The 23,871-nt window shown below is 58.5% G+C and overlaps 2 protein-coding genes across 2 annotated transcripts; one reads left to right on the forward strand and one right to left on the reverse strand.

The window, feature by feature from the left end:
- Window positions 1-210: 210 nt before the first annotated feature.
- On the forward strand, window positions 211-16,907 carry EAH_00000310 (hypothetical protein, conserved; the record flags this gene model as incomplete). The annotated part of the gene is made up of 7 exons (XM_013397892.1): window positions 211-5,022; window positions 5,316-12,740; window positions 13,155-14,966; window positions 15,228-15,555; window positions 15,699-15,938; window positions 16,212-16,324; window positions 16,791-16,907. 7 exons carry the CDS (start codon window positions 211-213, stop codon window positions 16,905-16,907), a joined length of 14,847 nt encoding a protein of 4,948 aa, XP_013253346.1.
- A 577-nt stretch (window positions 16,908-17,484) lies between these two features.
- EAH_00000320 (DNA mismatch repair protein, putative) lies at window positions 17,485-22,783 on the reverse strand (the record flags this gene model as incomplete). Its single annotated transcript, XM_013397893.1, has 7 exons — window positions 17,485-17,557; window positions 18,046-18,159; window positions 18,293-18,522; window positions 18,747-19,132; window positions 19,302-20,202; window positions 20,501-20,675; window positions 21,009-22,783. The coding sequence occupies 7 exons, from the start codon at window positions 22,781-22,783 to the stop codon at window positions 17,485-17,487; spliced, it is 3,654 nt and encodes a 1,217-aa protein (XP_013253347.1).
- Between the last annotated feature and the right edge of the window lie 1,088 nt (window positions 22,784-23,871).

A 23,871-nucleotide genomic window follows, 5' to 3' on the forward strand; every position in this document is an offset into this window, starting at 1 on the left:
CTTCTCGGTGTGCCCTCTTTTCTCGGCCGCCGCAGCGGCAGCATGAGCAGCAAGAGGAGCAGCAGCAGCTGCTGGTCTGGTTGCAGCACAGAGAGCTGCAGCAGCAGCTGCTGCTGATCAGCAGCGGCAGTAGAGCTTCTCGAAGGGATCAGGCTGAATCCAGCAGCAGCAGCGCCACGTACAGCCCAAACACGCATCCCTGGTGCTGCAATGGCGGCCAGCACCATGCAGCAGCAACTGCTGCTGCACCTTCTAGTGCCGCCGTTGCTGTCTCTGGCGTTCTTCTTGCTGGCTGGTTTGCTGCTGCCCCCAATCCTCTCCTTCCTGCTTCCTCGTCTGCTTAGACGGGTACTTATTAAGAGGGTCCACAAGAGCAGCAGCACCAACACAGGCAGTAGCGGAAACGCCTGTAGCAGCAGCAGCAACAGCAGTAGGAGCCACACCAATGCAGCAGAAGAGCGGATTCTGCCTGCTGCTGTTCCATCGGAAGAGGTAGAGCATGGGCTGGGATTGCCGTTAGCAGCAGAAGCGGCAGAGGCAGCAGCAGCAACCGGCGCACCTCCTGCTGCGACGAATAGCAGCAGCAGCAACAATACCAGCAGCAGCACAAGGTGTCTGTACTTGACTTGCGAGTCGCTGCAGCACAGTGGCTTTCTGAGTTTGAAGAGTGCCGTCATTTTGCTTGAGGAGGAGGTGACAGAACACTGCGTCTCCTGCTGCAGCAGCAGCAGCAGAAAGAAGATAGGGAAGTGCAGCAGCTGCATCACCCACAGAAGAAGCGAGACCCGTCTTGTGGTTTCAAGTCTGCGCCTCTCACTCAGCCATAAGGAGGGAGAAGAGACACCCAGCCCCTGCAGCAGCAGCAGCAGCAGCAGTGACAACGCCGCCGAGTGCAACGGGGAGGCACGACCAGGATTAGCAGACCCTAAAGCAGCAGGAAGCAGCAGCTGCTGCAGCAACAGCTCCGACAACAGCAGCGCTGATAGGAACAGCATCACGAGCGGGAGCAGTTGCAGCAGCAGCAGCAGCAGCAGCAGCGGCAACGGCAGACTCCTACGGGAGATCCTGGCGCCTTTCTCCTTCCTCTTTGGCTGCTTTCTGCTGATACGTCAGGCGCTGCAGCAGAGTCGCTGCAGCAGCAAACGGCCCCTCAGCAGCCGTGTGCTGCTCAGCGCAGGGCGAGTATCGGTCACCTGCCGTCTGCAGAACAACAGCAGCAGCAGCAGCGGCAGCAAAGGAAATGCAGCAGGATCGGCCGGGATGTTGGGAGCGCAAGACTCCCAGATAGCACCCACTTCATCAGCAGCAGCAGCAGCAGCAGTATCACCACCAAGCCCCAGTTTGCTGCAGTTCGTGCTGCGGCTCTGCCTGCTGCATGCAGTGGCTAGAACCTGCGCATTTAGGGCAGGTTGTATTGAGTTGCTGGGGTTAATAGTGCTGCCACCACCGCCGCCGCCGCAGCAGCAGCAACAGAAGCAGCTGCAGCAGCAGCTGCAGCGCTCAGCGGAGAAGCAGCAGCAGCAGCAGCGATCACGGGAGCAACAACAGAGCAGCCAGCAGCAGAGCGAGTTCAGCAGCGTGGGGGTGTTGCTGACGGCCAATGAGCTGCTGCTGCTGCCGTCGGCAGCATTTGCGTCGTTGCGGTTGCATGCAGCAGCACCAAAAGGCATTTGCTGCCGCTGCTTTGTGGATGCAGCAGGCTGTCTGTCCGTGCTGCCATCTGACCTGATAACCGCTGCTGTTGCTGCTGCTCGCAGCTCAGCAAAATTTGCAGCAGCAGCACACACAAGCGACAGCCGTCCCGCAGCCGGCGCTGCAGCAGCAACAGCAGCAGCCGGGTGGCTGCAGCACAAACGGCCGCCGACTCTCCAGGACGTGCAAAGGGAAGCAGCAAGCTGCAGCAGCAGCAGCTGCCAGGACATAGCGGCTCCTGTGCATGTGCCCGTGAATGCTCCTGATTCGCCGGCAGCTTCCCAGAGCAGCAGCAGCAGCAGCAGCAGCAGCTTCCCACCGGCGAGAAGGTGGTGGTGGCGCGGAGCCGTGGAAGCAGACAGGCAAGACGCATCTGTCTCTGCTCCCACGTATTTGTCTCATTTGATGTCTCTGTACTGTCTTGACACCGTAACTGCTTCAGGGCTCCGAGAAGCAACTGCTGCTCCCGTTGCTCCCGGTGCTGCAGCAGCTGCATCAGCAGCTGCAGCAACAGGAACAGGAGCAGCAGCAGCAGCAGCAAAGAGGTGGCTCTCGCCCATCGAGGCTGCCTGCCGGGCACGGGGCGCTCTTCTGCTGCCTGAGCAGCTGCCACCTGCTGCGCTACTGCTGCCGCCTGTGCTGCACACCGAAGAAGCAGCAGCAGTTACTGTGCTGTTTGACTCTGGCTTGAGCAGCAGTAACAGCAGCAGCACATGCACTGCGCGCGCGGTGTATGTTCACACCAGTGGGACTGTTGCCGTCAACCTCCTGTCCAATCTCCTTGCCAGGGTTATTGAGGCGTATTGGAGGTGTAGGAGCGGCATCAGCAGCAGCAGCAACAACAACAACAGCAGCAGCAACAACAGCAGCAACAGCAGCAGCAACAGCAGTAGCAGCAACAGCAGCCCTCAGGGAGGAGACTCCTTGGACAGTAAGGAAACTGGAGACACTCAAACACCCAGAAGCCCGGTAGTTGCGCGCAGGAGGAGCAGCAGCACTAGCAGCAGCAGCAGCAGCCGCACCGACAGCAACATGCAGCAGCACACGCTGCCTGTTCTGGTATCGGTGCCGCGTTTGCTGGTGCACGTACTCGAGCGCAGCAGCAGCAGCGCTTTGCTGCTGCACGCCGACGGAGTGCTGCTGCAGCTAGAGACATTAGTACGCCGGCAGCAGCAGAAGCTCAAGACAACTAGCGGCGGCTTCCAGCAGCAGCTGCAGCAACTGCAGCAGCTGCAGCAGCGCCTTGCGGAAGAGCAGCAACGGGACTGCATGCCGCCATTATCTTGCTTGGGGGCTGCAGCAGCCATGAACAAAGAAAACGGTAGTGGCGGCGCAAGCAGCAGCAGCAACAGCAGCAGCAATAACAGCAACAGCAAAATAATACGCTTTGCCGTTTCTACGGGCATCTGCAGGCTCTCCACTGCTAACGTCCCCTCCTGCAACAACACCTCTGCTGCTGCTCCTGCTGCTGCAACTGCAGCAACGAACACATCAGGTGAAGCAGCAGCAACAGCAGCGCGCAGGACGGCAGCAGCCGCAGAGGCAGCTGCAGCCCTTCACTCACTCTCTTGTCCGGGCCCCTCACAAACCATTGCACGCGACATCGCAACAAATGTCCCGGTCCAGGCTCCTGAGGCAGCAGCAGCAGCAGTTGCAGCAGTTGCAGCAGCTGCAACCCTGACACCGGGAGCAGCAGCACCCTCACCTGCATCAGCAAGAATAACAGCAAATAAGGCGCATGCAAAAGCAGCAGCAACAGTCTCCACGAATGCAGCAGCTGCAGCTGTATCTTTCTTCGTTGGCGCGGGTGAACTGGTGCGCCTAAAGCAAGCTTACAGCAGCAGCGGCAACAGCAGGAGCAGCAGCGGCTGCGTGTGGCTGCTCAGTGATGACGAATGCTTGGGGGATCGTTGGATCCCGAGCGCATGGGCTTTGACTGGGTGGTGTGGGGTGCTGCTGGTGAGCTGCAGCAGCAGCAGCGTGGAGATAAAGCCTTTGAGCGAGGTGACAAGAATAGGGGTGTACGGACAGGTGCAGCTGCGGCCTCTGTATCAGCAGCACGTTAGGATCGTGCTGCCGGGGGGCTGGCTCCACTGGCGAGAAGAAGGCCTTTTGTTCTGGGTGATGCTGCTGCTGCATCTCCGTGGAGTGTACAGACACTGGAAAGACCGCGCGAAGATGCTGCAGCTGGGTGCTGCTGCTGCTGCTGCTGCTGGCACCAGCAGCAGCAGCAGCAGCAGCGGAGACATGTTTAGTGAGTCGCCCATCGGGACCGCTGGAGCGGGGCTTGCTTCCGCTGCATCAGGCGGAGCAGCAGAGAGAGGAGAAGGAGGAGGAGAAGCAGCGGATGCAGCGGCGGGCGGCTGGGGAGTCCACGCAGGATGGGGAGGAGCGAGCGGAGCTGCAGCAGCCGCAGCAGCAGCAGCAGCAGCAACAGCAGCAGCAGACCTGCCTTTTTTGGCCTCTAGCTGTCCCTTTTTCTCTGGGTTCGAGTGGCGCCCGAGCCTCCGCGCCTTTGCTGCTGCTGTGAAGGACCTTACCTGCGTTGAAGGCCTCACTCCAGAGTCTTTTCATTTACTTGCACGCAACTTTGCTGTCTACTCCCCTGCTGCTGCGCTGCACCTGCAGCACCAGGAACAGCAGCAGCAGCAGGAACAGCAGCAGACGCAGGAACAGGAACAGCAGGAACGGGAACAGGAACAGCAGCAGGAACAGCAGCAGCAGCAGGGACAGCAACTGCAATCAGAACCACAGCAGCTCGAAGGCAAGCAGCAGCAGCAGAAGCAGCAGCAAGCACTTCTGCGGCTGCTCGTCCCTACAATGCATATTCACAACTCCTCTCTCGCTGGCGGAGCTGTCATCGCTGCCCTGCCAGTACACGTGCAATCCATGTACGTTCATAGCAGCAGCAGCAACAGCAGCAGCAACAGCAGCAGCAACAGCAGCAGCGGCACTGGCATGGAGGAGCTGAGCCCCTGCTCTGCACTGTCGTGTTTTCGTTCTTTGCACCTTCAAGTTCACTCGCCGATTCACGGGCAGCAGGAGGAGCAGCAGGAAGAGCAGCAGGAACAGCAACAGCAGCGGGAGCAGCAGCAGCAACAGCTGCAGGGACAGCTGCAGGAGTGCGAGCTGCATGCATGCAGAGAGACTGGAGAGACAATTCTGTCGGATTTGTGCATTTGGGTACCCCAGAGCGGGCGGTCTGTGAAGGTGTCAGTGCAGCGAGCCAGCAGCTTCGCGCTGCAGCAGCAGCTGCTGCTGCCGCTCTTTGCTCTTGTAGAGGCGGTGCAGCATGACCTGCTGCAGCCTTCCCTTACAGCTCTCAAACTGGTAAGAATAAAACTCCTGCTGCTTCCTTTGCTGCGACCACTGCTGCTGCTACTTGTGTTGCTGCTGCTGCCTCTGCTGCTGCGGATCCTGCTGAAGATCTCGCTGCTGCAGCACTTGCTGCTGGATGAGGCTTTCTGCTGCAGCCCGCTACCAGCGGGCGATCATCAGCTGCGCTGCGTCAAGCCTGTTGTATGCCACGCGCTGGCGGCAGCAGCAGCAGCAGCAGCAACGGTAACAGCATGAACTGCAGCAACAGTGCATGCATTGTGTGTGGTGTTCGATTGCTGCTGCAGGACGACCGTTTGGTGGGGGGCCCGGAGCCCGTGCTGCAGATTCAGGTGGGTGGTGTCTCTGTCTCTGTTGCTCGCCGTTTTGCTGTTGAGGCAGAAGAAGTAACAGTGAACATACACCCCGTCGCTCTACAGCAAACCCCCTCGGTGCTACGCCTGCTAGTGCAGCAGGAAATCGAGCGTATGCAGCAGCTGCAAGCGGCGCACCTGCGACAGCTGGCAGAAATAACAGCAGAATCGGCAGGCTCGCGCAGGCAGCAGCAGCAGCAGCAGCAGGTGCAGCAGAGGGAGCAGCAGCAACCGCATGACAGCGAGGACTGCAGCAGCAAAGGGAAGCAGACCGAAGAGACTTTCTTCCCTCATGTTGATATTTTGGTGAAATCTCCCCGAGTCCACTACCTAGCCAGGGACTTCCAGCAGCAGCAGCAGCAGCAGCAGCAGCAAGAGTCGGCCCAGCAGGACCAGGGGCTGCGGCAGCACAGGGAGTCGATGCCCCCTCTCTTTAGAGGCGATACCATTCGGGTGTCAGTACACCGCAGGCATTGGGAGCTAGGGGACGTCAGCCAGCAGCAGCACCAACAGCAGCAGCACGAACAGCAACAGCAGCAGCAGCAGCCGCTGTATAGCGACGCTCAGCAGTGGGTGTGTACGTCTGTTGAGGGGGCGACTGTGCTGTATGCAGAGACCCTTGACTTTGCATGTCTTGCTGAAGCAGCAGCTGATGCAGCGCATGCAGTGGGGCCCCTTGTCCGGCAGGTTGCAGCAGCAGCAGTGGCGTATCAGCAGCAGCTGCAGCGCCACAAGACAGCTTCCCTTGCTGGCGGTCGTCTTGTCCGCTGCAGCTACGAACCCCACGAGCTCCTTTCCCCTGTTGCTGCTGCTGCTGCTGCTGCTGCTTCCAGAGGCGGCACTGCAGCAGTGCATGTCACTCCGATGTACGTTTGCTTCTCCCAAGTGTACGTGGCCTGTTTACGGAGGTCAGCAGCAGCAGCAGCAACAACAGCGACCACTGCTGCCTACGGACGAGACGCTGCACGCGGTGGCTTGCTGCAGCCTGTTGCTGCTGCTTCTTCAGCATCCTGTTGGGACAGAGACGCAGCCTGGAGCCGCAGCAGCCGGAGCAACCACAGCAGCAGCAGCAGCAACAGCAGCAAAAGCAGCAACCACTGCGGCAGGGGACGCAGCAGCAGCAGGGACAGCGGAGACAGCCGCCGCATAAGGCATCGCGATCGTTCAGTTGTTGGGATGTCTGCGGAGACACCAGTTACTACTGACGTGGACGGCAGCAGCAACTGCAGCCTCCGCCGCCGCAGCAGAAGCAGCAGCAGCAGCAGCAGCAGCGGCAGGGAGAGCATTAAAGAGCTGCCTCTTCTTGGTCTAAGAAGGCAAATGACAGCTGAGGTAACCAGGTGTACACGGAGCTCCTTGACAACTTGCAGCAGCAACTTGAGGGACGTCAGCGGAAGGCAGCAGCAGCAGCAGCAGCCGCAGCCAGAGCAGCAAGAGGAGCAGCAGCACGAGCAAGACGAGGACGAAACCCTTCCGCTTCCGCTTCAGCCTGCTCTCTGTCCGTTTGCGGACCCTGCTGTGCGTGCTGCTGTGCCAGCTGTACGTACACCTGAAGTGGTGCAGCTGCTGCGGCAGAAGCTGCAGCATCGGCGTGCTGCAGTAGACATGACTTCTTGGGTGGCTGTGGGCCGCTGCGGCAATCCGCTGCAGCGGTTTCAGCAGCAGCGGGGGCAGCAGTACCAGCAGCAGCAACAGCAACAACAACGGAGGCACGCGCTACAGCGCGCCCTCCTCCGGCGCCTTTCGCAGCAGCAACAGACGGGCGTCGGTAGCGGCGGCAGCAGCACATGGTGTACATTCACCCCAGTTGCAGCAATCAAGGTGGATAGAGTAGCAGCTTGCGTTGATGACTTCCTAAGAGCAGCAGCAGCAGCAACAACAGCAGCAGTCCTGGTGCTGCCGCCTCCTCATAGCACCTATCGTACCTTGCAGCTGCGCGTGCAGTCTCTGGAGCTGCTGCTGTTTGGAGACGAACTTCAGCAGCGACTGCAGCACCAGCAGCGAAGGCTTCTGCTGCAAGACCAGCGGCTGGTGCGGCAGCACCTGACGCGACTCCGCAAGACCAATCCAGAGTTATTCGGGTGTGCGGACAGGTCCGCTGCTGCTGGTGCTGCTGTTGCTGCTACAGGAGCAGCGCAGTCTCCCGTGCTGCTTCTGTCTTCCGACCAAGTGGATGTACAGTTTGCTTCCCTTAAGCTGACTTCAGCAAAGTCCTTGCCATGCCCCTCAGGCAACAGCAGCAGCAACAGCAGCAGCAGCAGCAGCAGCAGCAGCAACGGCAGCAGCAGCAACACTGTAGACGGGGAAGCGGAAGATGTGCGCCGGCTGTTGTTACAGCCACAGAACGTTACTGTACGATTTACGCAAAGCGCAGCAGCAGCAGCTGCAGCAGCAGCGGCAGCAGCAGCATGGACTCACAAAGTCTTTGGACCGAGTGAGGCCGTGGCGTTTGCTGCTGCTGCTGCGGCTATCCATGAAGAGCACACCGCATGCGTCAGCTATCGAGACAGCTGCTACAGCAGCACCAGCAGCAGCAGCATCCCACCCGGTATCACCAGCCAGACAGACAGCGCCATGCAACAGCAGCAAAAGGAACAGCAGAAGACCCAGCTGCAACTTGAGGTTATTTTGCTGCAAGACTTGCAGCTGCAGTTCGCACTGGAAGGCCTTTTGCTGCTGCGGCTGCTGCTGCCGGCGCTGCACTTGGGCGCAGCTGTCAGGTACCACGCGGCAGTAGCAGCAGCAGCAGCAGCAACGACAGCAGCAAGTGCGCGTGTCCAGCAGACAGCAATGCATCGCGCGTTCAGCAGCGAAATTCCGGAAGCAGCAGGAGCGACAGCAGCAGGAGCAGAAATAGGAGGAGGAGCAGCAGCAGAAACAGCAGCAGCATGCAGCAGCTTTTTGCTTCCGCAGCTGCTGTCGGCAGACGTCTTGCTACAGCTGAGGCGCGGTCTTTGTTGCCTGGTCAACGAGCAGGCAGCAGCAGAGATACCTGCTGCTGCTGCTGCTGATGTTTCGTGTCCGCCACTGCTGCAGTTGGGGCAAGTGTTCGCACGCGCAAGCGTCTTTTTCCAGCAGGAGGAGCAGCAGGAGGAGCAGCAGGAGCAGCAACAAGAGGAGGAGCAGCAGCAACAGCTGAAGGTCGAAGCGCAGCTGTTCGTTAGGGGCATAGATGAAGACAAGCAGCAGCAGCAGCAGCAACAGGAACACCACACGAGAGACCAGAGGCGTAGCCCTGTACACATTTGGGGGAGACACCACGCGCAGCAGCAGCTGCAGCAGCAGCAACTGTCACTCAATGTAACTCCAGAACACGTTATGCTGCTGCTGCAGCTGCTCTTCGGTAGCAACTGCAGCGGGCCTTGGCCTGACTACTGCAGCAGCGCGCCCCCGGAGGAGCAGCATCAAGAGGAGCTGGAGCAGCAAGATGAACCGGAGCAGCAGCAGGAAGGAAGCAGCTGGTTGGTTGCGGTGTACAGGGAGCTTCGGCAGCAAGCAGATATCCTCGTCAAGCTACGAGCTGCAACACGAGACTTGCACTTCCGCTTTGCCTTTGCTCGCTGCAGTCTTGCTGCTGCTGAGCTGCATGACATGCTGCTGCTGCGGCGACACCGGGCCGTGGATCCAGAGAGCAGCAGCAGCTACAGGGGGTACGCCTATGGACGCGGCCGCAGCAGGGAGTTCAATGCAGCAACACAAGCAGCAGCAGCAGCCGACGCTGCTGCTGCTGCTGCCGTCGGTGCAGCCCCAGCTGCAGCCGATGCCACGGACAGTCTACTCCGACAGTATTCGCGGCAAGGTAGCGGGAGTTTAGAAGGTAAAATGCTGCTGCAGCAGCAGCAGCAGCACAGGACCGGTGGCCCAGTAAAGCTGCTACGCAAAGGCTTTGCTAGCCTCCGCAGCAAAACTTTCTCCGAGTGGGTAGGCGTGACAGACAGCAGCAGCAGCGGCAGCGAGTTGGAGGCTGCAGCAGGCAGCAACAGCACGAAGACGCGCTCACCTAGGCAGCGGCAGCAGCATCAGCAGCGGAAGTTGCTGCTGCAGGGAGACCTCTGGAAAAGCGTATCGTGGGAAAACCGAACAGGCGGGCAGCATCGGCAGCAGCAGAAACTGCAGCTGCAGCAGCAGCAGCAGCAGGAACAGCAGAGGCTGGGGCGCGAGGTGTCTTTGCAGCTGCAGCAGCAGGGTTTGTGGTTTGAAGGGCTGCATACTTGGTCGGGAGAAGGTAGTGGGAGCGGCTTGCTGCGGGAGGAATGGCGCAGCAGCAGCAACTTAAGCAGCAGCAAGAGCGGCAGCAACATTAGCATCAGCGACGCCTGTTACTGCTCTTCAGACTCAGCCCCGTCCTCCTCGGAGGCAACGAAGCCTGAGGCATCCGAAGCAGCAGCAGCAGCAGCAGCACAAGCGGCAGCAGCAGAAGCGGCAGCAGCAGCAGCGGCAGCAGCAGCAGAAGGGACCCGCCTCTCCACATGTGCTGATGTTCTGGAGGACATCAAGATAAACCAGCTGAGACAGAGCGTCGTGCTGCTGCGGCATCTGCTGCTCAGCTTCGAGTGTGACGACTTGCACTTCAGCCGCCGCAGCAGCAGGAGCAGCAGCACCAACGGCAGCCGCAGACAGCGGGCTGGCGCTGGCAGGGTTCTACACGCACAGCAGCGGCAAGCAGAGGAACAACTGCAGCAACAGCAGCAGCAGTTTGCTGCTGCTGTTTCTCGTCTATGGGGGCTCACGCTGCCTCTCTATCTCCCAACACCGTCTCCCCATTTGCTGCCCGTGCTGCGCATTCCGGGTGTCCGTATAGAGCGGCAGAAGCTGCCGCAGCAGCAGCAGGAGGAAGAGGAGGAGGAGCAGCAGCAGACTGATCCTTCCCAATCGGCTTGCATGCTACTGCACTGCCCCGTGCTGCTGCTGTCCCCCACAAGCCTCGCTCTTATTATCAGGTCTATAGATGTCGCGGATGCAGCACGGCAGCAGCTGGAGCCGTACTTACACGTGCTGCTGCCACCGAAGAACGCGCAGCAGCAGCAGCACCCGCAACAGCAGCAGCGGAGCGCTCGCCGTCGCAAACGGCAGCAGCAGCAGAAGCAGCAGCGGCAGATGTCCTATGGAGCAATGGATTTGACGCTCAGGTGTATATACCCCCAAGTAAGCCTAAACTACATTGAGCTGCAGCGCAGCCAGCAGCAGCAGCTGGTGCAGGAGGTCGCTGCGTTTAGCAGCCGCAACCGCAGCAGCAACAACAACAGCAGCCGCGCAGCACCTGCAGCAGCAGCAGCAGCAGACGTACTCTACGGGGAAACGGGAGACGGCTGCACCGCAGAAGGGAAGTGCTGCCAAGTCTCAGCAGCAATGGCTGTTAATCCGTTGCCGCTGCTGCAGCAGCACTCGCAGGTGGTAGAGGGGATGTGGGCTGACAACAACAGGATAGCAGCAGCAGCAGCAGCTACAGCAGCAGCCGCAGCAGCAGCAGCAGCAGGGGCCGATGCTGACACAGCAGAAAGCCTGGAGGGTGACCGCAGCTGCCCCGGCAAGCAGCCTTGCGCTGCAGCAGCTGCAGCACGACTTGCTGCCTGGACAGCAGCAGCAGAAGCAGCAGCAGCAGCCCAGAGACCCCGCAGCCATCGCCCAAAACTCACCAGCAGCAAGAGCAGCAGCAGCAGCAGCAGCAGCAAGCCCCACCTGGCGCACCCGGATTTCGTTAAGGGCCACTCTACATCTAAGCTTTCCTCACAGCTGCGCGGTGTTTGCGGCTGCTGCTGCCGCGGTGTTGCAGCAGAAGGGGCAGAGGGGAGGTCCACAGTAGCAGCGAAAGCAGCAGCAGCAGCAGCAGCACATCCTGCTGTGCTGCCGTCGCTGCTGCTGCTGCCTCTTCCCGACCAAGACCCTGCCCTCTGTTCCCCCATAGAGCTGATTCAACAAACATACAGCAGCCACAGCAGCAGCGACCTCCGCTCTGCTCTCTCGGCTGTACAGACAGCTCAGTTTGTCTTCTCTACTCCCCTTGCCGTTGCCAAGGCCAGGCTGGAGGTTGCTGCGGAGGCCGCAGCTGCTGTTCCTGCAGCGGGGCGAAGACAGCAGCAGCAAGAGCAGCAAATGCAGCAGCAAGCGCAGCAGCAGCAACTGCAGCAGCACTTGCTGCTGGTAGATCTGGTATGTCGTGTGGGGCCCGTGTGCGGCTCCGTAGGCGCTCTTCACGTGGCGGGGTTGCTGTGGCATCTGCCGCTAGCTGCTGCTGCATCTGCTGCTGCTGCTGCTGCTAATCCGTCACGGCAGCGTAGCAGCAGGGGATTGGGGCTTTCCAGCAGCAGCAGAAGCCCCACACGCTACTTCCTCGCAGAGCAGCACGCGTCCTTGTGCTTTACCAGCAGCGAGAGCGAGCACCCCTCACCGTTTGCTGCAGCAGCAGGAGCAGCCTCAGCCCCTTCAACACCTGTTGCAGCAGCAGGGGGTCGTGCCAACCCAGGGCAGAACAGCAGCAGCAGCAGCAAATGCAACAGCAGCCAGCTGCCCGCCGACTCGGCCGCGCAGCAGCCTGGAGCGCAGCAGCAAGACCCGCATGCAAAAGGCGTATGGGGGGAGGCAAAGAACGGCAGCAACAGCAGCAGCAGCCCCAGCTCTGCTGCAGTGCCGCAGCTGCTGCGGCCTGTGCTGTGTATTAAGGAAGTCTGCTGTCTACTTTCGCTGTCTCTCCCTCAACTCGGCTGCAGCTGCAAGTTGCTGTGCGGCAATTGTCTCTTTGCTGCTCATGCTGAGAGCTTCGCGATGATGCAGCAACTGCTGCACCGCATGCTGCTGGCCTGCAACATCAGCAGGACAAGGCCCGCAGCAGCAGCACCTGCTGCTGCTGCTCCTGCAGGAGCGGCGTATCCAACTCCACCCCCTGCTGCTGCTGCTCCGCATCCGCATGCTGCAGACAAACAGCAGCAGCAGGCAACAGAAGATATGTCTGAAGGAAGCAGCAGGGTAGACGAGAATACAACAGAAGCAGCAGCAGCAGCAAAAGCAGCAGCTCCAGACAACGCGAATACGTCAGGAGCACCACAGCCCCACGGGCATCAGCAGCAGCAGCAGCAGCACCAGCATCACCTGCAGCAGCAGCACCAGCAGCATCACCAGCAGCAGCAGCATAGGCGTCTGCGTCCCTCTGCTGCACGGAAGCTGCTGCATGCATTCTTAGAGGAAGAAGCAGCAGCAGATATGGGCCCCTCGCAGCTGCCAGGCACCGCGATGCCGCGACTGCAGCAGCTGCAGCAGACAGGACCAACTGCAGCAGCTGCTGCACTGTCTGAGCAGCAGCAGCAGCAAACCCCAGCCAAGCAGCAGCGCCGCCAAATTTCCATAGGAATCCTCATTGAAGAAGTAAACGCACAGCGAACCCTAAACCCTACACCCTAAGCTCTAATAAACCCTAAACCCGAACTAAAACCCTAAACCCTTGTAATGCCGCTCTAAACCCTCGCTGCGGTTTAAACTAGTTGCCACAACAAACAGCCCTTTGCGGTGCTAGTGCTGCATTTGCTGCGGCGCTCCTGCATCTGCTGCTGCTGAATCTGCTGCTGCTGCGTTAGACGCTACTGCATCTGCTGCCGCTGATGATGCTGCGGCAGCTGCTACTGCATCTGATGCTGCTGCTGCATCAGCTGCTGCTGCATCTGCTGCTGCTGCATCACCAGCTGCTGCTGCTACTGCTGTTGCCGCGTCAGCTGCTGCTGCGTCAGCTGCTGCTGCATCTGCTGCTTCTTCGTCTGCTGCTGTTACTTTTGCTGTTTGCAGGTTTGCTGCTCGTTGCTAAGCAGCGTCACCAACCTCCCCTTCTGCTGCATTTGCTGCAGCGATGCTGCATGCAGCCTGCAGCTGCTGCTGCAGGACGAGAGGAACCTGCAGCTAGAAGTGGATTTAGCAGACTGGAGGGTCTTAGATCTCTGTCCCAAAGCAGCAGCAGCAGCAGCTGCTGCTGCTGCTGCTGCTACTGGTGTTGCTGCTGCTGGCACGGGCAGCGACATGCCGCAGCTGCAAAAACCCCAGCAACAGCAGCGGCGGCTCGGCCCTTGGTCAAACAAGCTGCACCGGAAAGTGGCTGCAGCGGAAGCAGCAGCAGCAGCAGCAGCTGCTGCTGCTGCTACTACTGCTCCGGAGCCTGTTGCTGCTGCTGCAGGCTCAGGGGGCCATCCAACTTGTGCTTCTTCTTGTTCTGAAGAGGCCCTAGGGACAGCAGCAGAAGCCGGAGCAACAGCAACTGCAGCAGCAACAGCAGCAGGCGACCTGCATTCAGCAGCAGCATTACGCCCTGCCCCAGTAGCGAAGGCTCCCGGCAGAGTTCGTGCGAAGCTACAGCAGCTGCTGCCAGCAATGAAGCAGCGTGCTGCTGCTGCTGCTGCTGCTCCAGCCGCGCAGCTGCATCGCCTTGTCGTTCATGCAACAGCAGCTGCTACAGGACACAGGGCTTCTGCTGTAGGCAGCCGCATGCATGCTGCAGCACTTGCTGATTCCTGTGAGGGGCACACAGCAGCAGAGGCAGAAGCGGCAGAGTCCCGTGAAGCAGCAGCAGGAGCTGCTGCTGCTGCTGAAGATTCTTCCGCCGCAAAGTGGCCATTGTTCGGAGAAAGCACGAAAAGCAAATTCCTCAGCAGCAGCAGCAGCAGCAGCAGCAGCGAGGAGGAAGTATCCGGGGGTCTAGGCAACTTAGCGGCCTACTCTGATGACGAGCACACGCTGCTGTGTTCTAGCAGCAGCAGCAGCAGCAGCAGCAGCAGCAGCGGCGAGTCGAAGCTTCAGGACGCAGAAACAGATGCAGCAGCTGCAGCAGAAGCGGCAGCAGCAGATGCAGCAGAGGCAGCAGAAGCAGCAGAGGCAGCAGCAGCAGCAGCAGCAGACGCTGCCGACACCATTGCCGAAGAGGAGCCCTCGCTGCTTCTCAAGCTGCGCGAGCAGTTTGCTGCCGAGAGCGCGTCCGCTGCAGCAGATGAGGAGCCTGCAGCAGCAGCATCAGCAGCAGCAGGAGCAGCAGCAGCAGTCTCGCATCCAGCCCCCCAGAGGAGCTCTGCAGCAGCAGCAGTAGCAGAAGCAGCAGAGGCAGCAACAGCGGCAGCAGCAGAGCTGTGGAACCCCAAAGCAGCAGTTGACTTTGAGTCCTTCCCTATCGCAACGACCGCAAGAAACGCTGCAGCAGCAAAGCAGGAGTTGCTGCGTGGTCTGCAGCAAGAGCAGCGGAGACGCGAGCGACAAAGACAAGAGCAAGAACAACAGCAGCAGCAGCAGCAACAGGAAGCGGAGGAGCAGCAGCAGCAGGAGAGACGCCGCATCCAGCTGTCACAGCCCGCCTTCACTCTCTCTTACTTCTTGGGGATTGTGCTGCCGGCTGGGGTAAAGGCCGTACGCATTATTTCGCCTCTGTTTGAGTTGCAGACACAGCAGCAGCAGCAGCAGCAGCAGGACGCAGCAGCAGCAACAGCAGCAGGAACTGAGGACACTCTGGGCGCAGAAGCATGGAGACAAAAGGAAGGTCTCACTCATAGACTGTCTGCGCATGCAGTCTCACTCCGCTGCAGCCACAGATTCGTTGTTCTCGATTGCGGCCGCTTTCAGGTACTGCTGCTGCTGCTGGTGCTTTTGCTGCTGCTGTTGTTGCTGCTGCTGCTGGCCGTTGTGCTGGTGCTGCTTGTGCGGCTGCTGAGCGTTGTTGTTTGCTGCTTCTGCTCTTGCTGGCTGTTGTGCTGATGCTGCTTTCGTTGCTGCTGTTTCTGCTGCTGTTGCTGTTGCTGCTGCTGCCTTTGGGGCGGTTGGCTTTCGCCAGGGGCGACTACCCATGCTGCTTCTGCTGCTGTTGCTGCTGCTGCGGGCGTTCAGGTCTTTGACTATTTGCTGCTGCACATAGACCCCGTTCGGGTGTCTCTGACGTCTGCATTCGTGGAGTGTATATACAGCTTCTTCTTTCCCCCTGCTGCACCGCAAGCTGTTGATGCAGTGGCTCTCCTCGCGCCTTCATTCAAGTGGCCTCCTGCTGCTGCTGCAGCAGCAGCAACAGCAGGAAGTCTCTGCAGTCAAAGCTCAGGAGAACTCACTTCACCAGCCGACGCTGCAGCAGCTGGTACTGCCTCTGTTGATGCTGCAGGGCTGCGAAGGGGCCAAGGAGCAGCAGCAGCCGCAGCACGGGGAGAGCAGTCGCATCTCTCTTGTAGGTTTTGCTTCTATAGAACTGAGCTGTTGCGGTGTCTGGACACCTCGTGTAGCTTGCTGCCTACGTTTGCTACTGTTGCTTACGCTGCTGCTGCTGCTGCTGGAGCTGTTGCTGCTGTGATGCGGTGCATGCGGTCTCAGGGACTGGCTCCAGGAGCAGCAGCTTTTCGGTTCAAGGAGGGGGGCAAAAAGCATCAGCAGCAGCTGCACCAGCAGCAGAAGCTGCGCGGTGGCAGCCCTCGAGGACACAGCAGCAGCAGCAGCCGCTGCCGCTGCCACAGCCGCCGCAGCAGCAGATGCAGCAGCAGCAGGATCCCGGCCTTGGGGTGTACTTTCGCTTCGTCCGAGTGTCTCCTTTTGCTGCTGCTGTTACATACAGAGGTTTGTGATGCAGCTGAAGTGGCATTCCTTTGATTTATCAGTTGGTTTAGGGTTTAGGCTTTAGGGTTTAGGCAGTTTTGCTTGTTGAGGGTTTAGGGTTTGTTTCTGGTTTTCTATTGAGGGTTTGGGGATTACCGTTTAGGATTAGTTTAGGGTTTAGGGTTTGTTGTTTGTCTAGGGTTTAGGGCTTTTTGTTTGATGAGGGTTTAGGGTTTGGTGTTTGTCGAGGGTTTAGGGTTTAGGGTTTAGGGTTTGTGTTTGTGAGGGTTTCAGGGGCAATTCGGTTGGATAATGTTTTGGTGGAGCTGCGCGCCTTCGAAATGCAGCACAAATTAAAGCCCTTCAAAACCCTCATCGACAAATACATCTGGTTCCTAGGAAAACAAGTCCGCATACAAACCCTAAACCCTAGCCAAAACCCTAAACCCTAGAAAAGCCTAAACCCTGGCTAGTCATAAACCCTAGCCAACCCTAAACCCTAGCTAACCCTAAACCTAGCTAACAGTAAACCCTAGCGAACCTTAAAACTTAGCCAACCCTAAACCCTAGCTAACAATAAACCCTAACAAGCCCTAAACCCTAGCTAGCATTTACCCTGGCTAGCCTTAAACCCTAGTTAATCCTAAACCGTAGGCTTCTCTAAACATTAGCTAGCTATAAACCCTAACTAGCCCTAAACCCTAGCTAGCTCTAAACCCCGGCAGCTATGTCTAAACCCTAGTTAAGCCCCAACCATAGCAGCCCCTAAACCCTAGACCCTAAACCCTTCCTGCCATTGCACGGTAGGGCCTGCTGCTGCGACTACTGTTCTATCCGCTGTAATTGCTGCTGCTGCTGCTGCTGCTGGTGCAGGCGACAGGCCGTGTAATAAGCCACAAGTTGCTGCTGCTGCTAAAGCGGAAGCGGCAGCATGCAGGGGACAGCTTCTCTGATCTGAAAAAGAGGGATTTGCTGTTTGGTTCCAGGTAATATACAGAAGAGACACCTGCTGCAGCGCAGCAGCGCGGCAGCAACCTGCTGCTGCAGCTGCTTTGCGCACAGCGACAGAGCGCATCAGCTACTGCTGCTGCTATTCTTGTCGCATATCAACAGTGTCGCTGCCTATTCAAATGTAGAGCCGCGACTTGCTACCGCTGCAGCAGCAGCAGCAACAGCAGAGACCAAATTGTTGCATGCCATTGGCGAAGTCTAATATTCAGGTGTACGGACAGCACATGCTGCTGCCTCAGCATTGCAGCAGCAAGCAGCAGAAGCTGTTGCCGTCGGTGTTCCTTGACGGCCCTTGGACAGAACCAGCAGCTCCGTCTAAACAAATCACAGCAGCAGCAGCGGAAGCTGCTGCTGCTGCTGCCGCCAGTGCAGCAAGAAGCTGCATTTCTGTGGGCGGCCTAGCCGTTGGTAAAAGCAACAGCTGCTGCTGCCTCTGCTGCTACTGCTGCTGCTGCGATACAGTGATCCGAATTGAGCATCTGGCCCGACAGGCCAGCAGTGCCGCCAGCACAGCAGCAGCAGCAGCAGCAGCAGCAACAGCAGCATTAGGGTGTATTTAGCACCGCTCAAAGACTCTGTAGAGCGCCTTAAGGTTTGTTACCTCCTTCACTGTCCCGTCAGAGAAGAAGCTGCAGACAAGCAACAACGCATCCATGCGGCGCAGCACAGCTGCAGCAGGAGATAGCAGCAGCAGCAGCAGCAGCAGCGAAGTCCGCACAAACAGGCAACAAGCCGAAGCACTAATAAGCGCAGCAAAATCTACGCAGCAAAGCCATACTGTAGCAACAGCAATAGGGAAAACGCACAGCAGCAACCATAACAGCAACTGAAGCAGCAGTAGCAGCAGCAGATACCAGAAACCACCTCAAAAGCAGCAACAGCAGTAGCCCCCAGAGCAGCAGCAGCAGCCATATCAGCAGTTGCAGCAACAGCAGTAACTCCACGAAAATAGCTTCAGCAACTGCAGCAGGTGCAGCAACACTAGAGCAGCAGCAACACAACGGCAGTAGCCCCCCAACAGCAGCACCTGCAGCAACAGCAACAGGAACAGCTACAGGAGGAAGCAGCAGCAGTAACAGGAGACAGCAGCAGCAGCAGCAGCAGCGGCAGCAAATACCGTTTTGGTAAACGCGCTTTCCAGTAGAAGCGAAGAGCAGGCATCAGCACGCTGCTAAACATTCGTCGTGTCTCTGCGCTTGCAGCCATTTGCTGCTCCAAATCCCCACAGCCCCTGCGCAGCAGCAACAGCAGCAGCAGCAGCAGTAGCAGCAGCAGTGGTGCCTGCAGAGGAGAGAACATAGGGGCCAAGCAGCAGCAGCATCAAGAAAACAGCAGCAGCAGCAACGCCACCTCGCCAAGCATACTTGTGTGCTGCTGCTTCCTCACGAAGCAATGTCTTCTGCTGGAGCATAAGAGAACTGCTGCTGTTCTCTTGCTGCATCTGCTGCCGCTGCGCCGTATCCGCGGCTGCAGCAACAGCAACAGAAGCTGCAGAAGCTGCTGCTGCTTCATCCCTGTCCTCAACTGCGGTGTATGCGTCCGCTAGCAAACGAGCGATGCCTTGCAGGCACGCAGACTCCTCATTCCAGTTTACCTGCAGCAGCAGCAGCAGCAGCAACAGTAGCAGCAGCAATAGTGGCAGCAGCTGCAGCAGCAGCAACAGCAGCAAAGGTGGAATAGCTAACCAGAGGGCGCCCCAGTGGTGCTGCAGCACCACTGGGGTGCAGCAAGCTCCACGAGATGATTGCAGCTAAAGCAGCAGCAGCAGCAAGAACAGCAGCAACAACAGCAACAACAGCAACAGCAGCAACAGCAGACCTCGGTAGCCAGCTGAAGCAGCAAGTGCCGCAGGCGAGAAGGAGAAGGCAGGTGGCGGCCGCAGCACAAAGGCAGGCCGAGGAGACAGCTGTCTCCATTAGAGAGAGACCTGTCTCTTTGCAGCACTAACCCAAAGTAATCTGCTAGCAACGCGCGCCGCTGCAGCAGCATCGAGCTCAGCGCACGCGCTTCCTGCTGCTGCTGATGCAGGTCCTGCTGCAGCTGCGGCTGCAACTGTTGCTGTGGCTGCTGCTGCAGTAGTTGCTGCTGCTGCTGCTGCTGCTGCTGCAGCGCAGCACAGAGGGCTGCTTCTACTTTGAGAGGCACTTGCAGACGCACCACTGGTAGTCGGCCCAGGCGATGCAGAATGGATTGATATACGCACTCTGAACACACCACAAACCCTAAACCCTAAACCCTAAACCCTAAACCCTGAACCCTGAACACTGGGAATTGGCTCTACCAACGCAGCGGAAGGACTGACAAACAAAATAAGGTCTGCGCTTTAGGCCCTGAGGCTAAACTCAATTAGGGTTTAGGGTTTAGGGTTTAGACCTCTGGCGACGGCCGGGAGATCGACGAGAAGGAGACAGTCTCCTCGCTGCAGCAGCGCCATCCTGGCGTTCACCGCTCCAACATACGAACACCCTTGCAGTGCTGTTGTGCTGTCTCTGCTGCTGCTGCTGTTGCTGCTGCTGTTACTGCTGCTGCCGTTGGCTGGTTCGTCTGCTGCAGCCTCTGCGCAGCGCTGCAGCAGCTGCCGCACGCTGCGGAGTCTCCCGGCATCCGTCCGCCTAGTGCCGCAGCTGGTGCTGCTGCTGCTGCAGCCTGGAGCAACTCTCTCCAGTATGTGTCCCCCCTGCGCTCTGTCATCAAACAGACGCAGCACGGGCTGCTGCTGGCTGCTGCCAGGCACTGCTGCTGCTGCTGCCGGAGGGTCTTGCTGCTGCTCCTCCTCCTTGCGCTGCACTGCTGATTCCATTGGTGCAGGCACTCCGTCCACAGATTGATCCTCGTGTTGCTGCTGCTGCTGCTGCTGCTGCTGCTGTTGCTGCTGCGACTGAGGAATCAGCTGCATCTCATGAGGACTCTCTTGCGATGCTGCTGCTGTAGAAATGTTGCTGGTGCTGTTGCATGCCGTCTGCTGCTGCTGCTTTTGCTGCTGTTGCTGCTGCTGTTGCTGTGAAGAAAGGTCGTGCTGCCAGAAGGCGCTGAGCGGCAGCTGCCGCGCGTCTGTTCGGGTCCTTGTCGGCTTCAGCGCCGGCTTGCTGCTGCTGCTGTTGCTACTGCTGCTGCTGTTGCTGCTGCGTGGGTTTAGAGGGTCTCCCTTCTCCTGCTGCTGCGTGGCTTCGCCCTGCGACACCAGCACGAGCTGCTGCTGCTTCAGCTGGGGCTCAGCCGGGACCGGCTGCTGCAGCAGCAGCGCCTTTGAAGAGGTTTGGCCACTAAGGATCTCCTGCAGCAGCAGCAACAACAACAACAAATGCAAGAAATACACCCCAACTGCAGCGAACGCGGCAAAGCCAAGCAGACACGCCAGTCCAGGCCAGAAGTAGGCAACAGCAGCAGCAGCAGCGAGACCCCGCAGCAGCAGCAGCAGAGGCCACAGCAGCATCAACCACCTCCAGCGAGACCCCGCAGCAGCAGCAGCAGAAGTCACAGCAGCATCAACAACCTCCGAAGCTCCTGGCGCAACAAGCCGCAGCAGTTGCAGCAGCAGCAGCATCAGCAGCAACAGCAGCAGCAGGGCTAACCAGAAGGGCCTGAGCGATTTGCTCTGCGATGAGGTCTTCATGAAGGAAGCGGACTTGCGTCTTGCTGGGGTGTACATTCACATCAACAGCAGCAGCAGGAAGCTCAAGAGACAAATAAACAAAAGGCCGCTGGCCCCGAGGCATCAGCTGCCCGTATACACCTTCCACGCTCCGCCTGCAGCAGCAGCAGCAGCAGTAGCAGCAGCACAAGTACAAAACCACTTGCTGCTGCGGCAGCCAGAAACGCAACAGTAGCGGCAAGCCATTACAATAGCAGTAGCAGCACAACCAACACCAACAGCAGCAGCACAACCGCCAGCGGTAAAACTAGCAGCAGAACTAGCAGAAGAAGCAGCATCGGCAGCAGCAAACCAAGTCGCGCAGCCAGCAGCAGCAGAACCAGAAGCAGCTAGCAGCAGCAGCAGCAGCAGCATCAGCACAACCAGCAGCACGCCTAGCAGCAACGGCAGCAGAACAATTAGCAGCAGCAGCAGCAGTGTTGGCGGACTTAAGTGCAGGGCATTCAACAAGCCTTGAGTTGATGAAGAAGCAGAAAGATGCATTTTTCTGTCCTTTGTTTGCTTCTGAGATTAAACCCGTCACCCGCCACTCCCCCTCCTTTAAGTCGTGTAGATACACCTCAGCAGCAGCAGGCATGCCAGCAGCAGCAGCAGCAGCAGAAGAAGAAGCAAGAGAGCCGCCACAACCAACGTCGCCAGCAGACAGCAACGACGCCAACTCCCGTAACAACGGGCAGACACTCTCGCTGCTGCTACTATCGCTACTGCTGCTGCTGCTGCTGCTGCTGCTGCTATTGCTGCTGCTGCTGCTGCTGCTGTTACTGCTGGTGGTGGTAGTGTCTGCAGGAGTATCATTGTCATTGTTTTCCCGCTGCTGCTGCAGCTCCCGCAGCAGCTGCTGCTGCTGTTGCTGCTGGCTGCGAAGGAAGCTGACAGCAGCTGCGGGCAGCTTAGACTTGAGGTGTATAGGCAGCAGCGTTGCTGCTACTGCTGCACCATGCGTCCGCTCAATCACTTTAAGGGCCCCTCCCTGCAGCAAAGCGATGCCTCGCAGCAGCCGCAACTCCGCTTCTGTGGGTAGCCGCTCTTCTTCTTCTGTGCAGCAGCAGCTGCAGCTCATGCTGCTGCTGCTGTTGCTGCTTGTGTCCATGCTGGTGTTGGTGGCTTGTGCGTGCTGCTGCTGCTGTCTGCGCTGCTGTCTTCTCAGCTGCAGCAGAAGCTGCTTCGCCTCAGCCAGCCCGAATGCATGCGTGTTGAGATCAGGTAGCTGCTGCTGCTGCTGCTGTTGCTGCCTCCGCATACTAAATGCAACATGTGGATTATTAAGTGCGTAGCGCGACACGACTTGCAAGCAGCGTAGATATTCATCTGCAGCTGCTGCAGTTGTTGGCGCTGCTGCTGTTGCTGCTACTCCTGCTGCTGCTGCTGCTGGTGCTTTAGCAGCAGAAGCAGAGAGGAAGAGCGCTCTTCTTGCAGACAAGTTATGAAATAAATCTGTAGCTTTTATTGTTGTGCCTGCTGTCCTGGGGTAGGGCTTCGGCTCCTCTGAAAGAACGCCTGAGGTGTATGTACACTGCAAGCCGTGTTGATTGCCTCGCTGCTTCGTAGTTATGCTAAGCCGAGCAACCATAGAGAGAGCAGCAAGCGCCTCTCCTCTAAACCCAAACGAGTGCAGCTGCTGCAGCTGCTGCAGATGCTGCAGCTTGCTTGTGCAGTGTCGCATGCACAGCAGCGGCAAATCGCATGCAGCAACACCGCAGCCATTGTCAGAAACCTGCAGCAGCTTTATCCCTCCGCCTACGCAGTGTACAGACACCCGCAGAGCTGCAGCATCTAAACTGTTTTCTAAAAGCTCTTTCAGAGCTGCAGACGGGCGGCTTACTACCTCTCCTGCTGCTATACGCCGCACCACTTCCTCAGGCAGCAAACGGATGCGGCCGACACCTCCTGCTGCTGCTGCTGCTGCTGCTGCTGCTGCTGGTGCCGGTGCTGCTGCTGCTGGTTGGGCAGCTGCGGAGCAGGAGAGTGCACCCATGTAGGCTGTAGCTGATGAAGATGAATTTGCTGCTGCAGGGGAGACGGTGGCTGCTGACGCTGCTTCTCGCGCAGCATCATCATGTGCTGCTGCTTCTGCTGCATCTGCATCTGCATCTGCATCTGCATCTGCTGCTGCTGCTTCGTTCGTGTTTGCAGCACCTTTGGGCGGACACTGAGTCGATTCTGCTGCTGCCGCTGCAGCTGCATCCGCAATCTCTTCCCACATGGCACCACAAGCTGCTGCTGCTGCTGTTGCTACGGCTGCTGTTGCTGCTGCTGCAGCTACGGCTGCTGCAGTTGCGGAGGCACGCGCCTTCCGCTGCCGCCGCTGCGGGCGGCAGCGGCGGTATTGATCTGCTTTTGTTGTGTGCTGCTGCTGTTCTTGTTACTGCTGCTGCTGTTCTGGTTGCTGCTGCTATTGCTGTTATTGTTGCTGCTGTTGCTGTTACTGTTGTTGTCGCTGCTGCTGTTGTTGCTGTCGCTGCTGTTGTTTTTGTTGTTGTTACTGTTATTATTGCTGCTGTTGCAGCATGTGCTGCGTTGGGTTATTGTGTCTTGCTGCGCAGCTGCTGCTGCTGCTGCTGCTGCTGAAGACAATCCTTCCGCTGCCCTCGCTGCTGCAGCTAAACCAAGGAGTCTTCAAACCTCTCCTCGTTTATTTTGCTGCTCCTACCTAAACCCCTAAATAAAAAATACAAATAAGGGAGAGGGTGGGGTTGTTGTTCTTAGAGCCCTGGGGCTGGTAGCGCCAGCCAGCTGCTGCTGCTGCTGCTGCTGCTGCTGCAGAAAAGCAGCGCCTGCACACACGGCGACTATACACCGTAGCATAGAAAAACATCTCACACAAATACAGCCGAACAAATTCACACGGACGCTCTTTGCTGCATCAGCTGCAGCAGCAGCAGCAGCAGCAACGGGGGCCCCAACTGGGGGTCACCTGGAGGCCTCTGCTGCTGCTACTGCTGCTGCAGCAGGGCTGGGTTGCTGCCTCTTGGGCGAAGCAGCAACCCTCACAGCAGCAGAAGCAACTGCTGCGTCAGCAGCAACAGGAACAGCTCCTGCTGCAGCCGAAGCCGCAACAGCAGCAACAGCAGCAGCAGCAAAACCCAGCATCGTTCCAGTAATCACTATCAGCAGCAGCAGCATCATTCTGCAGCATACAACAACAGCAGCAGCAGCAGTCTGCACCAGCAGCCTCCATCATCATCATCATCATCATCATCATCATCATCACGCTCGTCAGCAGCAGCAGCAGCAGCAGCAGCAGCAGCAGCAGCAGCAGCAAGATGAATGGGTGCAGCAAGCGAGCGACTT

This window comes from Eimeria acervulina, genomic scaffold (assembly GCF_000499425.1).
Source record: "Eimeria acervulina Houghton genomic scaffold, Eah_scaff1, whole genome shotgun sequence".
Taxonomy (NCBI): Eukaryota; Apicomplexa; class Conoidasida; order Eucoccidiorida; family Eimeriidae; genus Eimeria; species Eimeria acervulina.